Genomic DNA, 17,570 nt, shown 5'->3' with positions numbered 1-17,570 from the left:
AAATATGAATAAAAATATGGCAAACTGTTCTAATATTCACAAAAATTTAAACCACGATAGCTCGCTCCTCGAAAACGATAATCGAAAAAAAACCTTTTTAATTCCATTTTCTGCGCTGGGTTGACTTTTCAGTGAAACTCACAACTATGTTCGAAGAATATATCGATCGGTCAAAATTGTCTGAAGAAAAAAACCCATTTGAGTATATAGTTCCTCCCCCTCCAGAGGGTCAGAACAAAACAAAAAAAAATGAACAGATCACTAAGTTTGGCTGAAAAAATTGAAATCAACATGCAATATCTCTATTACAATATCTCATTATAAACCATTTCACCAAGGAAACAACTGATTTTGCCAGCACAAAATATCGGCGAATAATTTTCCAGCGCCCAATTTTTCGAGTCTGACCTGATGCTTAACTAACATCGAGGAAGACGACGAAATAAAACAACTGAACTACATTTCAAAAATTTTTTTTCGAATTGACTGAACAAAAAATAGACCTAGAAAAAAGTAGCAATGTGCCTGTAAATCAATTTAGAAAAAAAATACGAACAAGAGAATCGAAAAAAAATTAAAAAGTCAAAATGCTGCATGTGAACAAAAAACCACTAGCGAGATGTTGTTGTAACACCATGTTCTCATTCAACTTCAACTTTGGCATCAAAGCCACTCGCTTTTTACTAGCTTCACTTCTTGATGAGGCTTGAAATTATCTTTCCTCCGATTTGACTTCACAAATTGACACAATGTGTGAAACCATCCTATTAAAGATTGTAACGGCTGCTCTCCTTGTGTTTCACAAAGAAAGTTTTGCACCACCCAGTTCATTCTGAGTGGTTACAAAACCTGTCCGGATACTTCGTTTATGCAGTTCGCTTTTGTAACTGTATATCCGCTCTGCTGTACTTACCGTTGCATTAACTATTTTAGTTCGTAACTATTCGCTGATCTTAGTTTTTTCAACTATCAATTTGAACTGGGTTGCTACAGATCACACAATACGGGATCTCTTTATGTATACCAGTTCAATCCGATAGAAAAAACAAATCGAAGACAAAGATATATGTCTAAGACCTGTTTGTGCAAAAATATTTAAATTTAAATCTAAGTTGGCTTTTGCTTTTTGTACTCACAAGTTGAGAATACCAGAAGTTGGGGTTGTAACAGTTGAATTTCAGCTCCAATAAATCGTTGATGCAAGACACAGTAACAGAATTTACTGCTCAAGAATAATATTTTGAATACAAGACACAGTAACAATTTACTGCTCAGGAATATTTCTAGTTCAAGACACAGTAACACGTTATTTACTGCTCAAGACAATTTGTTTTGTAATATTTTTGCTGAGTTATACTTTCAGCCGTTTTCTGCGGCTACTACGTTGAGTTCTGTGTGTTGCTTTTTGTTATTTCCCCCTTTTCTCTTTTTTCTCACGTGACAAACTGTAACTAGAACTAGAACTATAACTATAACTATTAAATGACTAAGACAACAGAAAGTGTTTTGTTTCTATTTTCCCCGCCTATGCAAGCTTGTTATTCCTTAAGCTCAGCTCCAACATCGCCGGCCCTGTTTTCCTCCGTGAAAACATCATCGTCACTTGGTAGCACTGGAGCGAGCTTCACTACTGGTCTCTTGTAGTATCCATCTTTCGTTCGGATTGTCGCTGATCGAATTACTCCGTCGGAACCTTCAAAGGTTTCGATTATTCGACCCAGATTGTAATATCCACGTTTGTCACTGTCTTCCACTAACCACACAAGATCACCCTGCTGAAGACTTCTGTCCGTTGTGGTCTGCCATTTCTTTCGACTATTCAACGTTGGCAAGTATTCTTTACGGAATCTGTCCCAGATGAGGTCTGCGTAAGCTTGTGTTTGTCGGAAGAGCTTTCTATGGTCAACAAATTGCTCTGCACCTGATAGATACGGTAAACAAAGGTTCCTGTTGCCAAGTAGGAAATGGTTTGGAGTAATAGCTTCTAAATCGGTAGCATCAGAACTGACTTGTGTCAGCGGTCTAGCATTCAGCGTCTGTTCAACAAGACACATCGTGGTTGACAGAACGTCCTCCGTGACTGATCGATTGCCCAGCACTGCGTACATTGCCTTCTTGCAACTCCTAACCAGTCTTTCCCACACTCCTCCAAAAAGTGGTGCTGCAGGTGGGTTGAACTTCCATCTGATACCTTGTTGAATCAGATGTTCTTCAATTCGCACCTTGTTCCATGCTGCTATATACTCTGCCAGTTCTTTTTCAGCTCCAACGAAGTTTGTCCCGTTATCGCTAATCATTTTGACCGGTTTGCCTCTTCGTGCAATGAATCGCATAATTGCGTTCAGACAACAATCAGTGTCTAGTTTTGGTGCAATCTCTATGTGTACCGCTCGTACAGTAAGGCATGTGAATAGACAACACCAACGCTTTTCGTTTCTTCGACCAATCTTTACTGTGAATGGTCCAAAATAGTCTACGCCCACATTCGAGAACACTGTTGATGCCACTAATCGTTCTTCAGGTAGATTTGCCATTACTGGTGCCTTTGTTTGGGCTTTTCCCTTTCGACATCTAATGCATTTGTTTTCGATCGATCTCAAAGCATTTCGTATGCCTAGGATCCAGAATTTTTGCTGGACTATGTTTCTGACATGTTCAGTACCTTCGTGGTGATTATTCTTATGTTCATTTTGCAAGAATAATTCAACTACATGGTGCTTCCAATGTAACAGTATTGGATGCTTGGTTTCGAAGTTCAGATGACTTTTACCTATTCTGCCTTGAGCACGAATAAGTCCTTGCTGGTCTATGAATGGTGAAAACTGGAGGATTTTGCTGTTTTTTGGAATTTCCCTTTCAGCCTTGAGAGATTTCATCTCTTCAGTAAACTGTTCTTGCTGCAGTAGTCTGAATATGCTTGCTTGTGCATCCTCTGTTTCTTGAACACTTAGTGTTTTTGTTGCCGGTTTGTGTTTTTTGAATACACGCTGTATGTATGCCATTGTATTTACTAGTCGATTGTAATTGCTGAATCGTTCCCACTGAATCATCGGCTTCTTCTCTTCAACCTTAGCTGAGAAGACCATTTCGTCGTTTTGTTCGTTTGAAGCAAATGTTAAATTCACCAGTTCAGGCCATTCGTTCTCTGGTTGCTTCAACCAGGCCGGCCCAGTGAGCCATTCGCTTCTCTTAAGTTCGTCAACATTGATCGCTCGTGTCCCGATGTCAGCTGGATTGTTAATACCACTCACATGATTCCACTGTGAAACATTAGTTGTATCCAAAGTCTCAGCTACTCTGTTTGCAACAAACACCTGTTGCTTACGGTGGGAGCTGTGAATCCATTGCAGAACAGTAGTGGAGTCTGTCCAGAAGTTGCAACTTTGAATCTTCGATTCGTGTTCCTTCACTATCTGTTCTTTAAGTCTCACCGCCATCACTGCTGCTTGTAGTTCTAAGCGTGGTATGGAAAGGTGTCGCATCGGTGCGACTCTGCATTTTCCGATTACAAACGCTAAGTCTCCTGAGTATTCTTTGGTCTTTGAACGTAGGTATGCCACTGCGCACATTGTGTCTTCAGATGCGTCTGCAAACACATGAAGTTCCCATTTGTCCTTGGATGTGCTGAAGTATCTTCTATCAAGGCTTGTTTCCGCTACTTCCGGAAGCTGCGCTTTCCACTTCAGAAACTCTTCTTCTTCGTTAGGTTCTACTGAGTTGTCCCAATGTTGTCCATTTTTTGTCCAGATGCTCTTCAGGAGTCGTCTCATATGAACACTGAATGGTGCAAACAGTCCAAGAGGAACAAACACTGAAGAAACTAGAGATAGGATCTTCCTTTGGGTGATTGGGGTCTCAACTTCTTTGCTTGTACCTCTACAAACCTGTAGACTATCATCGATAATCGTCCACTGAAGCCCAAGCACCGATGACCCTTCCTGGCTGGGTTCTACTTCAACCTGCTTTGTTTTGCTGATTGATCTTAAGTCCTCTGGGATTGCGTTGGTTACCACGTCGCTGTTGGTGATCCACTTCTTCAGTTCAAATCCATGTTTTGAGAGAAGAGGTTGCAGTTGTTTGAAAACCTTGATTGCTTCTTCAGGTGTTTCGACTGACTTGATGAAATCGTCCATGTAGAAGTTGTTTTGGATTGTTTTTGCTGCAATTGGGAACTCTTCCTCGTTATCGATGGCTACTCGCTTCAGAGCGTAGTTGGCACATGTTGGTGAACTCTTTGCTCCGAAAACATGACGTTGATACTCGTAAATTTGCACAGATTCGATCATTGTTGGTCGCCACAGGAATCACAAGCAGCTTTTATCCCGATCAGGAACTTGCACTTGCAGAAACATTGATTCAATATCTGCGGTTAAGGCTATTGGTCCTTCTCGAAATCTGAATATTGTTCCGATCAGTCCGTGTAGTAGATCGGGTCCAGCTAACAGCTTGTCATTTAGGCATACGTCCTTGTATTTTACTGCAGCGTTGCAAACACGGCGAACTTTGCCCGGTTTGTTGGGGTTTAGTACTGGATGGTGTGGCAAATACCATTCCTTTCCAAAAGTGCCTTTGACTTCCGATTTACCAAGGATCTTCACAAATCCCTTTTCAACATCTGTATCAATTGACTGTTGATACATTTCTTTTAAATTTGGGTCTCGTTGGAATCTTCGTTCCAATGAGTAGAGCTGACCAAGGGCCGAGCCGTAGTTGTTTGGAAGATTGGGTTCTGGTTCACTCCAGAGCATGCCCACTTCGTACCGCTCGCCCGTAAACTTTGTTGTGCTCTCTAAAAATTTCTGAGCTTGCTGCTCTTTCTTTGATTGACTTACAACATTTATTTTGGAAGCATAGGTTTCTATGTCCCACCATGATTGGATATTTTCTGCCACTTTCACATCTTCGGTGAAGGCAAAATGACAAACATTTTGACTTTTCTTGCCTGTCATGGGACCACTGACTACCCATCCTAATTCTGTTAAGACGGCGAAAGGCTCACTTCGTGTTCCAATCTTATAGTCCAATGGACGTTGAATTTCGTAGGCATCTTGTCCAAGTATGATGCCTACTTCCATCAGGTTGAATGTTCTGTTAGTGAGAACGTTCAGGTGTCTGAATTTATTCTTCAGTTCCTTCTAATCATATGTTGTGTTTGTTTCCCAACGAGATTGATGGGTGTGCAAACGCTTCAATTGAATGCACCTTTGAATGTAGTCCCTTTATTGTGATAGGAACCTTCTCTGTCCTCAAATCTTGCGTCCCGTGTATTCCAGCTATGTTTAAGGTAACGTCCGTGCCTTTGGCTTGTAGTTGATCCTTGACACTTTGATCGATGAATGATACTGTTGACCCACTATCGAGGAAAGCGTAGGTAGTCAACCTGTTACTACCACTCTGAACCGATACAGGAACTATTTGAAGAAAACTAGTAACTTGGTTACTTTGGTTGATTGTTGCTGCGCTTACGTTAACTGCGTGACTACCCTCGTCCATTTGGTTTTCTGAGTGTAGCAGTCTGTTGTGCTTTTTGGTACATCCATTTATACCGCACGGGTGGACTTTACAATCTTTGATTGCATGCTCTTTCCCCAGACATCCATAACATAAGCGTTCTTTTCTCACTGCCACGTATCGATCATTCACACTCATATTTTTGAATGACGGACAGTTCCAAATTTTATGAGTGCCATCGGCTAATGGACACTGATCGCTTTGCGTTTGCTTGGTTTCCTGCAGGTTTGAACTTGCACTGAAGTTCGATGTCTTCGAGAATCGTTTTTCTCTATTTGTGTTGTGTCTGTCTTCTTCTTTGCGTTCCCCTTTAAACGCTGAAAACCCTTCATGCACGAATGCCATTCGTGATAGCCATTTTTCAAACATGATTAGATCAGGCCAGTCCTCGTCTTTGTCATCGACGTAGAACCACCATTTTTCTTTAAGAACTTGAGGTAGCTTATCAACTGCCATGTACAATGTCGAACTTGATTGCAAATCACCAATATGTTTGTACTCTTTGAGCACGTTCACGAAGTTAGATACAATAAAAGAAAAATTAATCAGGCTGGTTGAATCATGAGGTTTCACTTGATTAGCTTTTCGTAGGCTCTCGAGCTGCGCATCTATAATTACATGCGGTCTTCCAAATTTTCTTTCTAAAATGTTCCTGGCAGCACTGTAAAACTGTCCAGAATAGCCCATTCCAGAGATTGCAGATTTTGCTTTGCCTGTTAGCAGAGTCTTTAAATGGCTCATTTTTTCTGAGTCGGGAATCGAGCGTTTATCTACTGTTGCTATGAACATGCTATACCACTCAGGGCACTCCAGTGGGTTTCCGTCAAAATTGTTCAACCTCAATTTTGGTAAACTACTGCTTGAATGTCCAGTGTTGTAGTGCCTTCCAGCTATCAGCGATATATCCCGCCCTTCAACACTTACTGAGCGTTCGCGAGAGTTTGGGTACCATGGGTAATGCCTCTGCTTATTCCGTTCAGGGCTGACGTCAAAGCGAGCTCTTGGTCGAATTGGTGTTTGCGTGTCGTTCACCGAATTCGCCCACTCCGAGACATCTCTCCCTTTTGGGGTCCAATTGAAAGGTGACTTGTCACGCGCCTTAGTCGATTGAGAACGTAAGTCATCTTTCTCCAATGCTGTTCTTTGCAATTGGCGCTCTAAGTCTCGCTCTTTTTCCCGAAGCTGATGTTGCATCTCTAGTTGTTTCATTTGCATTTCTAGATCCAACCTCTTTCGATCAAATTGTGCTCGTTCGATTTGCAACTTTGCTTCAAATTCAATTTCAAATTCCTTCATTCGTTCTTCAACCCGACGTTTCACTGAAGATGCTTCCGAAGCGTTTTCTGTATCCTGGTTGATTGTCCGTGTAACCGTATTCGTCGTTGCATTGCTTGTGTTACCATGGTTTTGGTTAAACTCTGGAATTCCAACGTTTTGTTCTAACTGATGCACATTATTCGCAGGCGTTTGCTCTTCATTGGCATGAAGAGTTGACTGGCTTTGCTGGCTTGACATTTTTGTCTCTCCGTGGATATATGGTAACCACTCTGCTTTCAAATATTGAAAGTATTTTTCTCTCTCAAGTTTGCGTTTTAAAGAAATATCTGGGTCTCGGAGAGTCTCAGCTTTCTTATTCACGAGTTTTTGAATGCTGTCGTCCAATTGCAGTATCTGCTGATAGAGAGTCTTGAGCTTGCTTGATCGATCTCGATTATCAATGAGCTCAAAACCTTCCTCCTGTTTCTCAATCCACGTGTTTCGCAAGTTGTTGATCTGTCGATCCAAAACGCTTTGACTCTGTGACGGAGTCACTTCTCGTGTACTTCGGGACTGCAGCTTGAACCTCTACAGCTCCTTTATTTGTTTGCTTTAATTTAGTTTTGCTTTTCAACGTTCCTATTTGCTTTGCCTAATTGGCTTTGCGTTGTTGAAATGCCTGTTGAGTTTTGTTCTCGTTCGTCGATGACTTCGTCACTTCGACTGTTGGGTTGGACAGCAGTTTATTCCACTGTCCGGGTCGGCGGACCAAATGTAACGGCTGCTCTCCTTGTGTTTCACAAAGAAAGTTTTACACCGCCCAGTTCGTTCTGAGTGGTTACAAAACCTGTCCGGATACTTCGTTTATGCAGTTCGCTTTTGTAACTGTATATCCGCTCTGCTGTACTTACCGTTGCATTAACTATTTTAGTTCGTAACTATTCGCTGATCTTAGTTTTTTCAACTATCAATTTGAACTGGGTTGCTACAGATCACACAATACGGGATCTCTTTATGTATACCAGTTCAATCCGATAGAAAAAACAAATCGAAGACAAAGATATATGTCTAAGACCTGTTTGTGCAAAAATATTTAAATTTAAATCTAAGTTGGCTTTTGCTTTTTGTACTCACAAGTTGAGAATACCAGAAGTTGGAGTTGTAACAGTTGAATTTCAGCTCCAATAAATCGTTGATGCAAGACACAGTAACAGAATTTACTGCTCAAGAATAATATTTTGAATACAAGACACAGTAACAATTTACTGCTCAGGAATATTTCTAGTTCAAGACACAGTAACACGTTATTTACTGCTCAAGACAATTTGTTTTGTAATATTTTTGCTGAGTTATACTTTCAGCCGTTTTCTGCGGCTACTACGTTGAGTTCTGTGTGTTGCTTTTTGTTATTTCCCCCTTTTCTCTTTTTTCTCACGTGACAAACTCTAACTAGAACTAGAACTATAACTATAACTATTAAATGACTAAGACAACAGAAAGTGTTTTGTTTCTATTTTCCCCGCCTATGCAAGCTTGTTATTCCTTAAGCTCAGCTCCAACAAAGATAGCGCCCCAATAAATACAATTCGAATTCTTTAAATTTTTTACAGCTTGAAAGCTCCCAATGGAGTCCTATGAAATCAATAAATGGAGGGCAGTGTTATCAACATTATTAGAATAACAAATTGTGATAGTCAACCAAGCACATAGAAAGACAAAAAAAGTTATTATTACATCAAATGATCTCAAATAAGCCTTTTTCCCTTTTTCAAGAAATTCATCTGTCCTTCATTTTTTTAAGAAAAACTTGTTCCTTTTGTTTTCTGTCGACTATCTTTTAGAAATCGAATAAGGTGAGTTGACCTTAATTGAAAGGTCCATGAGACATACCGAAACCAGCGAGAAAACGAAAAAAATGATGAGGGGAAATCACAAAGGTCAAAAAGTGCCTTGGAAATAATGAGTACAAAAGTTGCAAAAACTACTAGATATGGACTAAAATAATCAACCACACTCTTTTATGTTTAAACTGAGACTAAAAAGTGACATAACAGCGAATAGTACTAAAATACTGGTAAAATTCAAAAATCACAATGACAAGAAGCAGTGTCAAAATACGTTGCATATATTTTTGAGACCATTAAGAACTCCGCTTGTACTCATATTCGAGCCGATTTTGCTAGTTAATATTACGCCTTAAGTGACATCAAATCAAAAAGAACTTCAAAAACAAAAAAGAAATCGCTAACATTTTTGAGAGCAGTCAGAGTCAAGAATGCTTAAAACCTTATTTTTTTTTCAATTATGCCTCATTAGAAATTTAGGGGCTATAACGGAAAACAAGTGGAACAACAAATATGGGCCCTTACTAAAACAATCACTTTTATTATTTGGGTCAAAGAAACCAACAAACCGTTTGGACATGTCTTTCTTGACTCTAAGCTTTTAGACATAAAAAAAGGAACACTGTATTTATCCTAATATGTGTTTCAGACATAGTAAAATTTACAGAGATAGGCAGTGTAGAATATTGATAATTACAACAAAGAAACTAATAATTTATAATAACTAAAATATCGACCGAATAGCGAAGTCACTTGTATTGGCGGGGAGGGACGAACACAAAATATCCAGACCAAAAAATGGTTGAACAAATGAGGGCAGGACTAATAAATTCATTAGAATTTTGAGAATACAAACTGAAATAGTCATAAAAGCAAAAAATATCACCTGGAAAAAACTATAGGCTTCATTAGGCGGCAGTATAAAACCATCTAAAAAGCAATTGTTCCTGTTATTGATAGGATAAGTAAAAAGGGAACCAGAAATTAACATATCCGCGCAAAATTTACTAAAATTTACTAAAATACGCAAAATACTAAAATTTACTAAATGAAGACAGGTGGCATGAAATTCAAGTCCCAGTAGAAATCACTCGATTTCCTATATTAGTTTGATTTTTTAAAAATCAGGCTCCAAACTAAGCGTTTTGTTGGTTTCATGTCAAATCTGACCTTATTATGTTCTAGAATTCAATTAAGGAAACAGTTCCTTCCCTTTTAGTTATTTTGTTTGTGTACGGAACCACCCAGTCAGCATGGTACAACCCTCACTACCTAATTATGGAAAAACTATCCCTAGCCGAGGGTTACACCAGTATCCCAGAAATCAAAACCCTCTCTGCGTCTTGTTACGAGCTAACCTCAACAACTAGTAAAGCGATCGGGTCCACCCTTTTTGGGGGATATGTAACTGATTTGATTGGTTATTACAACACTTGTCTTATTTACGCCTGTTTACTTGTGTTTACAGCAACTTGGAAGATAGTGTTTTTGAAATCTCAGGGCTTACTAAAAAGTCGTGTATATTACGTATCGAAGAACGTCGTTGACAATGGAGATATGTTTGCGATGGAGGGGACAGCAGAAAATGGGAGATCATTGTGTTCTAATAATGAGAATGAGAAATCAATTAAAAGCCAATTACTGCAGAGCATTAGCAGATCATACGATATTAAAAATCTGTAGTTGAGTAAATATTTTCAAACCGGTTCCGATATTCACATGAGAGTTTCTTATCTGAAGTTGTGAAATCATCATATTGTAAACTGCTGAAAATTTTCTAATTGAATTCTGAATTAATGGAATATTTACCACGCAGTGAACCTCTTCGAATTTTTGCCTTTTGAAATTTAAACACGATGACATTTTTATTATAAAAATAGAAACAGGCTTCAAAAAGTTTCCCGGATGATTAAAGAGTGAGAGGTTAAGGATAATAATAGAATAAAAACTTATTCAGCTTTTTATCACACTTCAATGCTGTAAGTCTTTTTTAATCTATTCTTTCAATATGCAACTACAGTTTGAACTCATCTGATCGTGTTTTCATTATTCTCAAATAGTTTTGAGTAATTGAAAGTTGTGCTTCGAGGTCAATCAATATTTTTGTTCAGCATAGTTTGAAAGTGGCCTGATTTTGCGTGTGATCAGACGAATTGTCATGCCATGTCTGCTGTACTGTGATGTGGTCTCATCAACACATTTAAGTCACGTCAAATCATGTTGAGATCAAGCATACCTTATTATAAGCCAGCGTCCAGTTCAGTAGAGTTAATTTCTCCTATTTATCAGAACATGGGTATAACAAGTGCTTTTTAACGAGTATACGGAAAAGGGTAATCAAATTATAACTGAATTAGGGGAACACATAATCAAGTTCTCATTTCGTTATCTATGAGAAGTTTCTAAATCTCGATTAGAATTCATGAAATCAGTTCTTCTAACCTAAGATTTTGAGGTTGCTTAAATATGTTTCGTCTTGCCCAATGCAACCACAAGAAATCATTTATAGACGGAAGCTAAGGTTATTTACCGCAGAAATATCGAATTTTCTACAATAACTTGTGAGATAAAATTAAATTACGTTGCCAATCCTACATTTTGAGCACGCAAAGTTTATTGCTAATGTCAGCATTATCCGCTCCCCATGTTTAAAGATTAGGCGTTATAGACAGTGAGGTAAGCCATTCCAAGTTTACTCAAAAATGAGAGTAATTGCCACTGATGTCCGCAATTGCGGATTTTAATGACACGCGAGAAAAGTGGACAGATTTTTGTCACTATTGTCCGGAAATTTGCGTCACTAACATTCCAGCTGACGTAACTACTTTCCACGCAAGACTTCTAAAACTGATTAAAGGAAACAAAGGGGATATAATTGGTTCTTCTTATCAAAAAGTTGCGAGAGGCAATTATAATTTTAAGAGTTTCCTATTATAATTTCTAGGACTTCCAACAATTTTTAATTTTGTAAGAATTGTCCACAATTTTTTGTCACTGTTGTCCATAATTTAACCATTTTTCTCCCACGCAAGAATGGGTGACAAAATGTCGTCACTCATGTCCGCAAACGCGGATTCGGATGAATTTGTAGGATTTGTGGCGTAATGTATGCAGCAACAAAAAAATTAAAACCAAACCAAGCAAACGTTAATAGAACAAATCCCTAGAAGTGTGTTACTTATAATATACAATATTACAACCTCTCGCCGTGTTTTCAAAGAACAAAACACTTCTGCGAAAATCAACTTTTATAACAAATAGGGTGTCACCTGCCCCGCAAGACAAAGCAACTCAAGGGTGCTTCACATTGAAACCCCAACTGTTTCAGCTGCTGAAACCGCAAACAAAAAATAGGCCATCTTGTTGAGATGACGTCTTAACCTGGAACCACGTGCTTGGTGACGTCTGATATCAAAATTTTCCTCGTTTGGGGAAAATTTTAGTTTCAGACGTCACTGAACACGTGGAAATCTTTGTTTAAATGGTTCCAGGTTAAGATGTCATCTCAACAAGATTGCCTATATTTATGTTTTCAGCAGCCACGAACTGATGTCTGCAAATATCACAGACGTTATCTCTAATTGTCCACTCCCAAGTCAAATCCATCAAAAATTGTTAGCTTTTTGGGTGTCTGAAATCTGCAAAAACTTTATGATATTCCTGTTGCAATTTTATTGTTACAGATTAACTGGTTTTATGATTTTTAACGCAAATACACCGTAACTTATTTACTTTTGGGAAAAACAGCAAAAAGAACAAAAATCCAAAACAAGATATCCAAAAATTATTTTGATTTTTATACTACAAATCTGAAAGAATTACTAAACAAACTTTCAAACCTGACTCCTGAAATCAGTTTGCCGAAGTGAAAAAAAAATATTTTTATTGGATTTACCATGATTGCATCTGTTTGACAGGATATATTAGAAAACTGTTTCTAGATTATTCAAAATCCAAAACCATTGAGATTTTTTCACCTCAAATCATATTGAATATCAAAACAAAAATCTAAATTAATTTTCCAGATTTAAATTCATTTTGCAAAAGTTTTAAAAGCGATTCGATTTTAAAAAATTGTTGCTGAATCTAAAAAACTATTTTTGTCGGAACAACTTTTCTGCTATCGGAAAAGACGGGAAATTTTTCTATTTTTTTGAACGTGCCCCTTTAATTGCAGGTTCAAAAAGAACAAAACAGCCTTTTTAATTAGCCTAATCAATTTCGGTCGAAAAACTCCTGCACAACTACTCAAACTAACCCCATCAAAAAACGCAAAAAACCTAATTCTTTTCTTTATCCTCGATCCCAAAAGTCACCAAGAACTCCAATTCTCCTTGCTTGTCAAAAATCCACCACGGAAGACAAAATTGTTCGATCTCAAGATCCCAGGAGCTACTATAATGTAAACAAGAAATGAAGAAATTTTCCGGTATCGGAAGGATATTTTAAAATTAATGAAAAATCTGCAAACTAACCGGTGATACAACAGATATTTATCAAGAATGTGAAACTTTTAAATGCAGTGCAACTCAATTTTTGCAGCTCTTCTTGGATGGTCGCTCAGCATAAAATAGCAAAGAGTGATGGGGAAAATATTGAAAAAAAATCTGACTTTTCTTAAAATAATATTTAAAATAGTATTCTCATCATGCGCATCTAACTATTTCACAAATTGCTGGTAAACTCCAACTATGTTTCGAAAAGGGAAATCTTTTGAAAGCAATTTTGTAACAAAAAAAAATCTTTTGAAAGCACTTGTTCGGTCTTGTTTCTCAATACGTAATTAAAACACAAGTGCAGGAGGGATATTTTCAGCAACGTCAATATTTGTTGGAGAGATCACTAAGATTACTTGTATATTCAATTTGGAACGCACCCAGTAAAACGAAACTCGATAACCTTGCCATGTCATGCAAGATCTTGATAACTCTTGCAAAGCTTGAAACATCTTGCGAAGATCTTGATAGACAAATATTTCTTAGAACATCTTGATAAGATCTTGACAAGATCTTAACAAGATATGTCAAGAAATTCTCTTGGCGTAACTTGATAAGATCTCGATAATTCTTGACACACAAAAAATGTTGTTTGTAATCAACCTGGAGTGAGTTGGTGGAATCGGGAATTCGGACAAAAATTAAAGAGAAAACTTTATAAAGAGTATATTAATAGAGAACAAACCCTGTATTCAGTGCCCAACAAGAAGACAGAAGCCGTTACGAGGAAAAACTCAATCACAACACCGTATAGTTACTTTAGAGAGATCACAAAACTCTCACTTCAAAAACTTCAACAATCGGAAATCGAAATCGACACCTTGGGTCATTATCGCTAACAGAGTGAGTCTGCCTCAAAAGTTTGAGACTGCATCGACGGTGTCCCAAGAGCAACATGTCGGAGAATAAATTTGACACGCTTGACACCAACTGTCAGTGCAAGCACGGCAGAAATTTTGCTAATTCAAAACGAAAACCTCGCAAAAGAGATGTTTGAGCCAGTCATTAACTCACCACTGGTTTATTCACAACCAACCAAACCAACATTTTCTATGAAAACAAGCAAATTCAACAATAACATTTTGTCCAATTTTTCTGGAACTACGAAGAAACAACAGCTCAACGAAAATCTAACAAGTTTCACAACAGTAATTATACTGAAAAAGACATTGGATACCAGCCAAAAGCAGAAAGAACCTTTTAATCAAAACCGCAGCAGTATCCTAGTTTAGCAACGAGAGCTTATAAAGCCACAACACTTGTTCCAATCCAGAACCAGTGTCGATATATGACGTTGATTTGGTTAACCAAACCTTCTTGAATTCAAGATTGGGAAGAAATTCAGAAGGATTGACAGAAGAGAAACGCCTTCCGAGCACTTTTGAAATCTGCAAATTTATTGATGTTAGTCACAAAAGAAGGAAGCGAGTTTCACAACACATCGCGTTAATAAGAAAAAAATTTGCTTCCCAATTTTGTTCTGTATCTTGGCACGACAAACTTTTTCCTGTGTGAAGGGTTAACAGAGGATGTATTTTTTGTCAACAATTTCAATAGGTAATATGCAGAGTTCCAATTATGAAAAACGCAAAACCTTATACAGCAACTTTATTCGTTGCTCAGTGAGTAGCCAGTGCAATTTCTTCAGAGTCTGTTGGATGAGGTAAAGCTGCGGCGAACTGCTACAACAAATCTGGCGGCAGCATTTTCAACTCTGTGCAGTTTACCAATAACGTAATTTTTTGAATTCAGAAACAAAAAATTGCAGTATTCACGTCTAGAGAGAATGAAAGTCGTAAACAAAATTTTTCCTTTGCTCGGTACTAAGAGATCTTCTGAGGGTGTACAAAATCCTCAGCTCTGGATAACAAAACTTGCATACTGTGTAGGTAAAAGATCTTCATCAAAAGCATTAAGCGATTTCAAGACGGAATTGTTGTATTGTCTTCAAAGAAAATTATTATTGTCTTCCTCTTATTTAAACTTAAGTGAAGCTGTGAACATAGTTTCTCAATTTTTGTCAAAATGCCAAAACTATTTTTATCGAGGAAAAATTCAAAGAAGACCTTCGAGTCATCTGCATGAGAGTGGTGAAGTACTATGTTTTCATTAATAAGATCCAATATAGGAAATAGGTGAAGACAGATCAAAATTGTATCCCTGTAGAACTCGTTCCAACTGAATTTTTTTTTGAAGTACTTCCCATCGACTCTGACATGTACCCTTCTATTTTCAAGGTATGACTCAAAAAAGCGTCTCACAGTGACAGTTAGGCCAATTGTTTTCTCGAGAAGCATTAACAAAAACTGACAATAAAAAGTATTAAAGGCAGCCCAGAAATCTGAAGAGAGATAAAATGCAAAAACTGACCAGCGTCAATTTTTGAATAATTTTAGTGAGATTAAAATAGAAGACAAGTTTTCGTAGAAATTGTTTTGCGATAGGCAGACTGATACCTAGGCCACAGATTGTTTGTCGTTAGACGTTCCGTCAACTGTGAAAGAATTATTTTTGAATAACTTTCGATAAGGAAAACAAATTTGAGATGATGCGGTCGTTACTCATATCTTTCGTCTAAACCAGTTTTTATTAGAGGCCGACTAATTCTATTTTTCAAAATCTTTGGGAAAACTAGTGATACATGTACGGAGCACATCAAATCAGTGAACAACTTTATATTACAATTTTCTCAGCTGTTTTATATATTTATATATATATATATATAAATAAATATTACTATTTATATTAAAATCGTGTCAGCTGCCGTACCGCAGTTTGAGAGATCTTTGCAAGCTTTATGATTTGTGAAGATGTTGGTGAGTTATTTGTAGAAAATCGGACTATACAAACTTAATGGATGCTTGAGCGTGTAATTCAGAGGTAACCCCTTGGTAAACTATCAACTATAACTTTCACTTTGTCACTAAAAAATTGATTGACCCAATCCGCCATCTGCTTAGGACAAGAGTAAAGTGGCAGCTCTTCTACAGTATGCTTCATTAAATCTTTCATGTAGTAAATTACCGATTTTTGGTATTTTGATACAAAATTTGTTTAAAAAAATTCATTACACTGCTGAGACAATACAAATCTATAAAGAGAAACCTCCGTGGTATGTGCCAAGCGCTTTTCATTGCTAGGACAATATTTGGTAACACGCTTCAGCCTTCTTTTCATCTTCCTATCTCTTTCACAATCAACAACAAAAAAACTGCGTTTTACTCCGTGAATAATTATTTGTTTACAATCAACAAACTCTTCCCGTCAGCGGAAGGAAGAATTTTGAATTGTAACAAACAATTCGCTGACGATCTCTTTTGGGCAGTTTGAGTGAAGTAGATAATCTGATTGACCTGTTTTATCAATATCGAATTTTATTAAGCCAAATATCGAAAGATATTCTTGTTTATCGCACATCCACTTTTCCCTTTGTTGTTTTATGCACAAAGGCTCAATAGTCGGAGCAGAGTTAATTTCGAAAGTGGCACAAACATGACCAGAGGTACGCAATCTATCTATTTCCGCAAATGTGAAAGCATTATGATTTAAAAGCACCAAGTGAATTCCAATTCCATTGACACAAATGGGACCAGAAATACGCTTATAAAACACAATTCTTCCATATTCAACATAACTTCAACAGATTTGTGGTTATTTTTGTTCACAGGAACAATAAAATTACTGATAAAAAGGCACAGCTCGAATTGTAACAGGTAAAAAAAAACTAAAAGATCGTATTCATCAAAAAACATTAGACACGATGCACTATGGCAACGATACACGATAACCTATGCACATGCCTACTCTCTCCAAGATAACGTTTGTCCCACAAAACTTCCAAACTTCGTTAATTGATTTCTAAAGCAGTATCATTTTTCTGAGTTTAGAAAATTTCAAATGAACCACCTAGAGGTTTCCAATTCATATTCAAAACACTATAGTTCGGAGGTTTTGTCAAATCAGCGTAAAAATAGAACCAATCGGAGGGTCACGTTTCAGTTACTGCTAAAAACTTTATCTCCTTTGAAGCCATGTAAGAATAAAAAAAGTCTATTTTTTTTACAAATTGAGCGCGTATTCCATAAAGCACATTGGTGGCTACTTCTGACAGATTGTCAGTTCATTGATTTCAGCCATGTTCTCGCTTCTTCTTCATTCAAGAGGTAACGACGGAAAATTGTATCTTTAGGCCATGTATCAGGGTCTTTGGATATTGAACTTGGAGCTGCGGGAACATCAATGTGCAAGGATTTCATATTTTTTGAGGGCATATTGCGGCTTTCAAGAACAGTTATGTGTTTCTCTTCGCAGTATTCTTTCAAAACATTTACATCAACGTCGGAGGTGACACAGCTAAGGAAATATTGTTTTTCTCTTCACAATCGGTCGACTTAACCCATTTCACGGCTGACGCAAAAGCAGTACCAGTAACAACCGGAACTTTTACCGATGAAACACGGCG

At 37.6% G+C, this 17,570-nt stretch overlaps 2 protein-coding genes across 2 annotated transcripts in view; both read left to right on the top strand.

The window, feature by feature from the left end:
* The window catches only part of LOC142353042 (uncharacterized), a 39,541-nt gene extending 29,108 nt beyond the window's left edge, over positions 1–10,433 (top strand). The window contains exon 3 of the mRNA XM_075405231.1: positions 9,832–10,433. Within this exon, the coding sequence (XP_075261346.1) occupies positions 9,832–10,295 (464 nt within the window). The 3' untranslated portion in view covers positions 10,296–10,433. The remainder of the gene's footprint in view (positions 1–9,831) is intronic.
* Positions 1–17,570, top strand: part of LOC142353006 (nuclear envelope integral membrane protein 1a-like) — a 501,744-nt gene that overhangs the window by 232,264 nt on the left and 251,910 nt on the right. The gene's annotated exons all lie outside the window — the stretch shown is intronic.

The sequence above is a fragment of the Convolutriloba macropyga genome, chromosome 14 (assembly GCF_964194025.1).
Source record: "Convolutriloba macropyga chromosome 14, txConMacr16.3, whole genome shotgun sequence".
NCBI lineage: Eukaryota > Metazoa > Xenacoelomorpha > Acoela > Convolutidae > Convolutriloba > Convolutriloba macropyga.
This window is presented reverse-complemented; position numbering and strand designations above follow the sequence as displayed.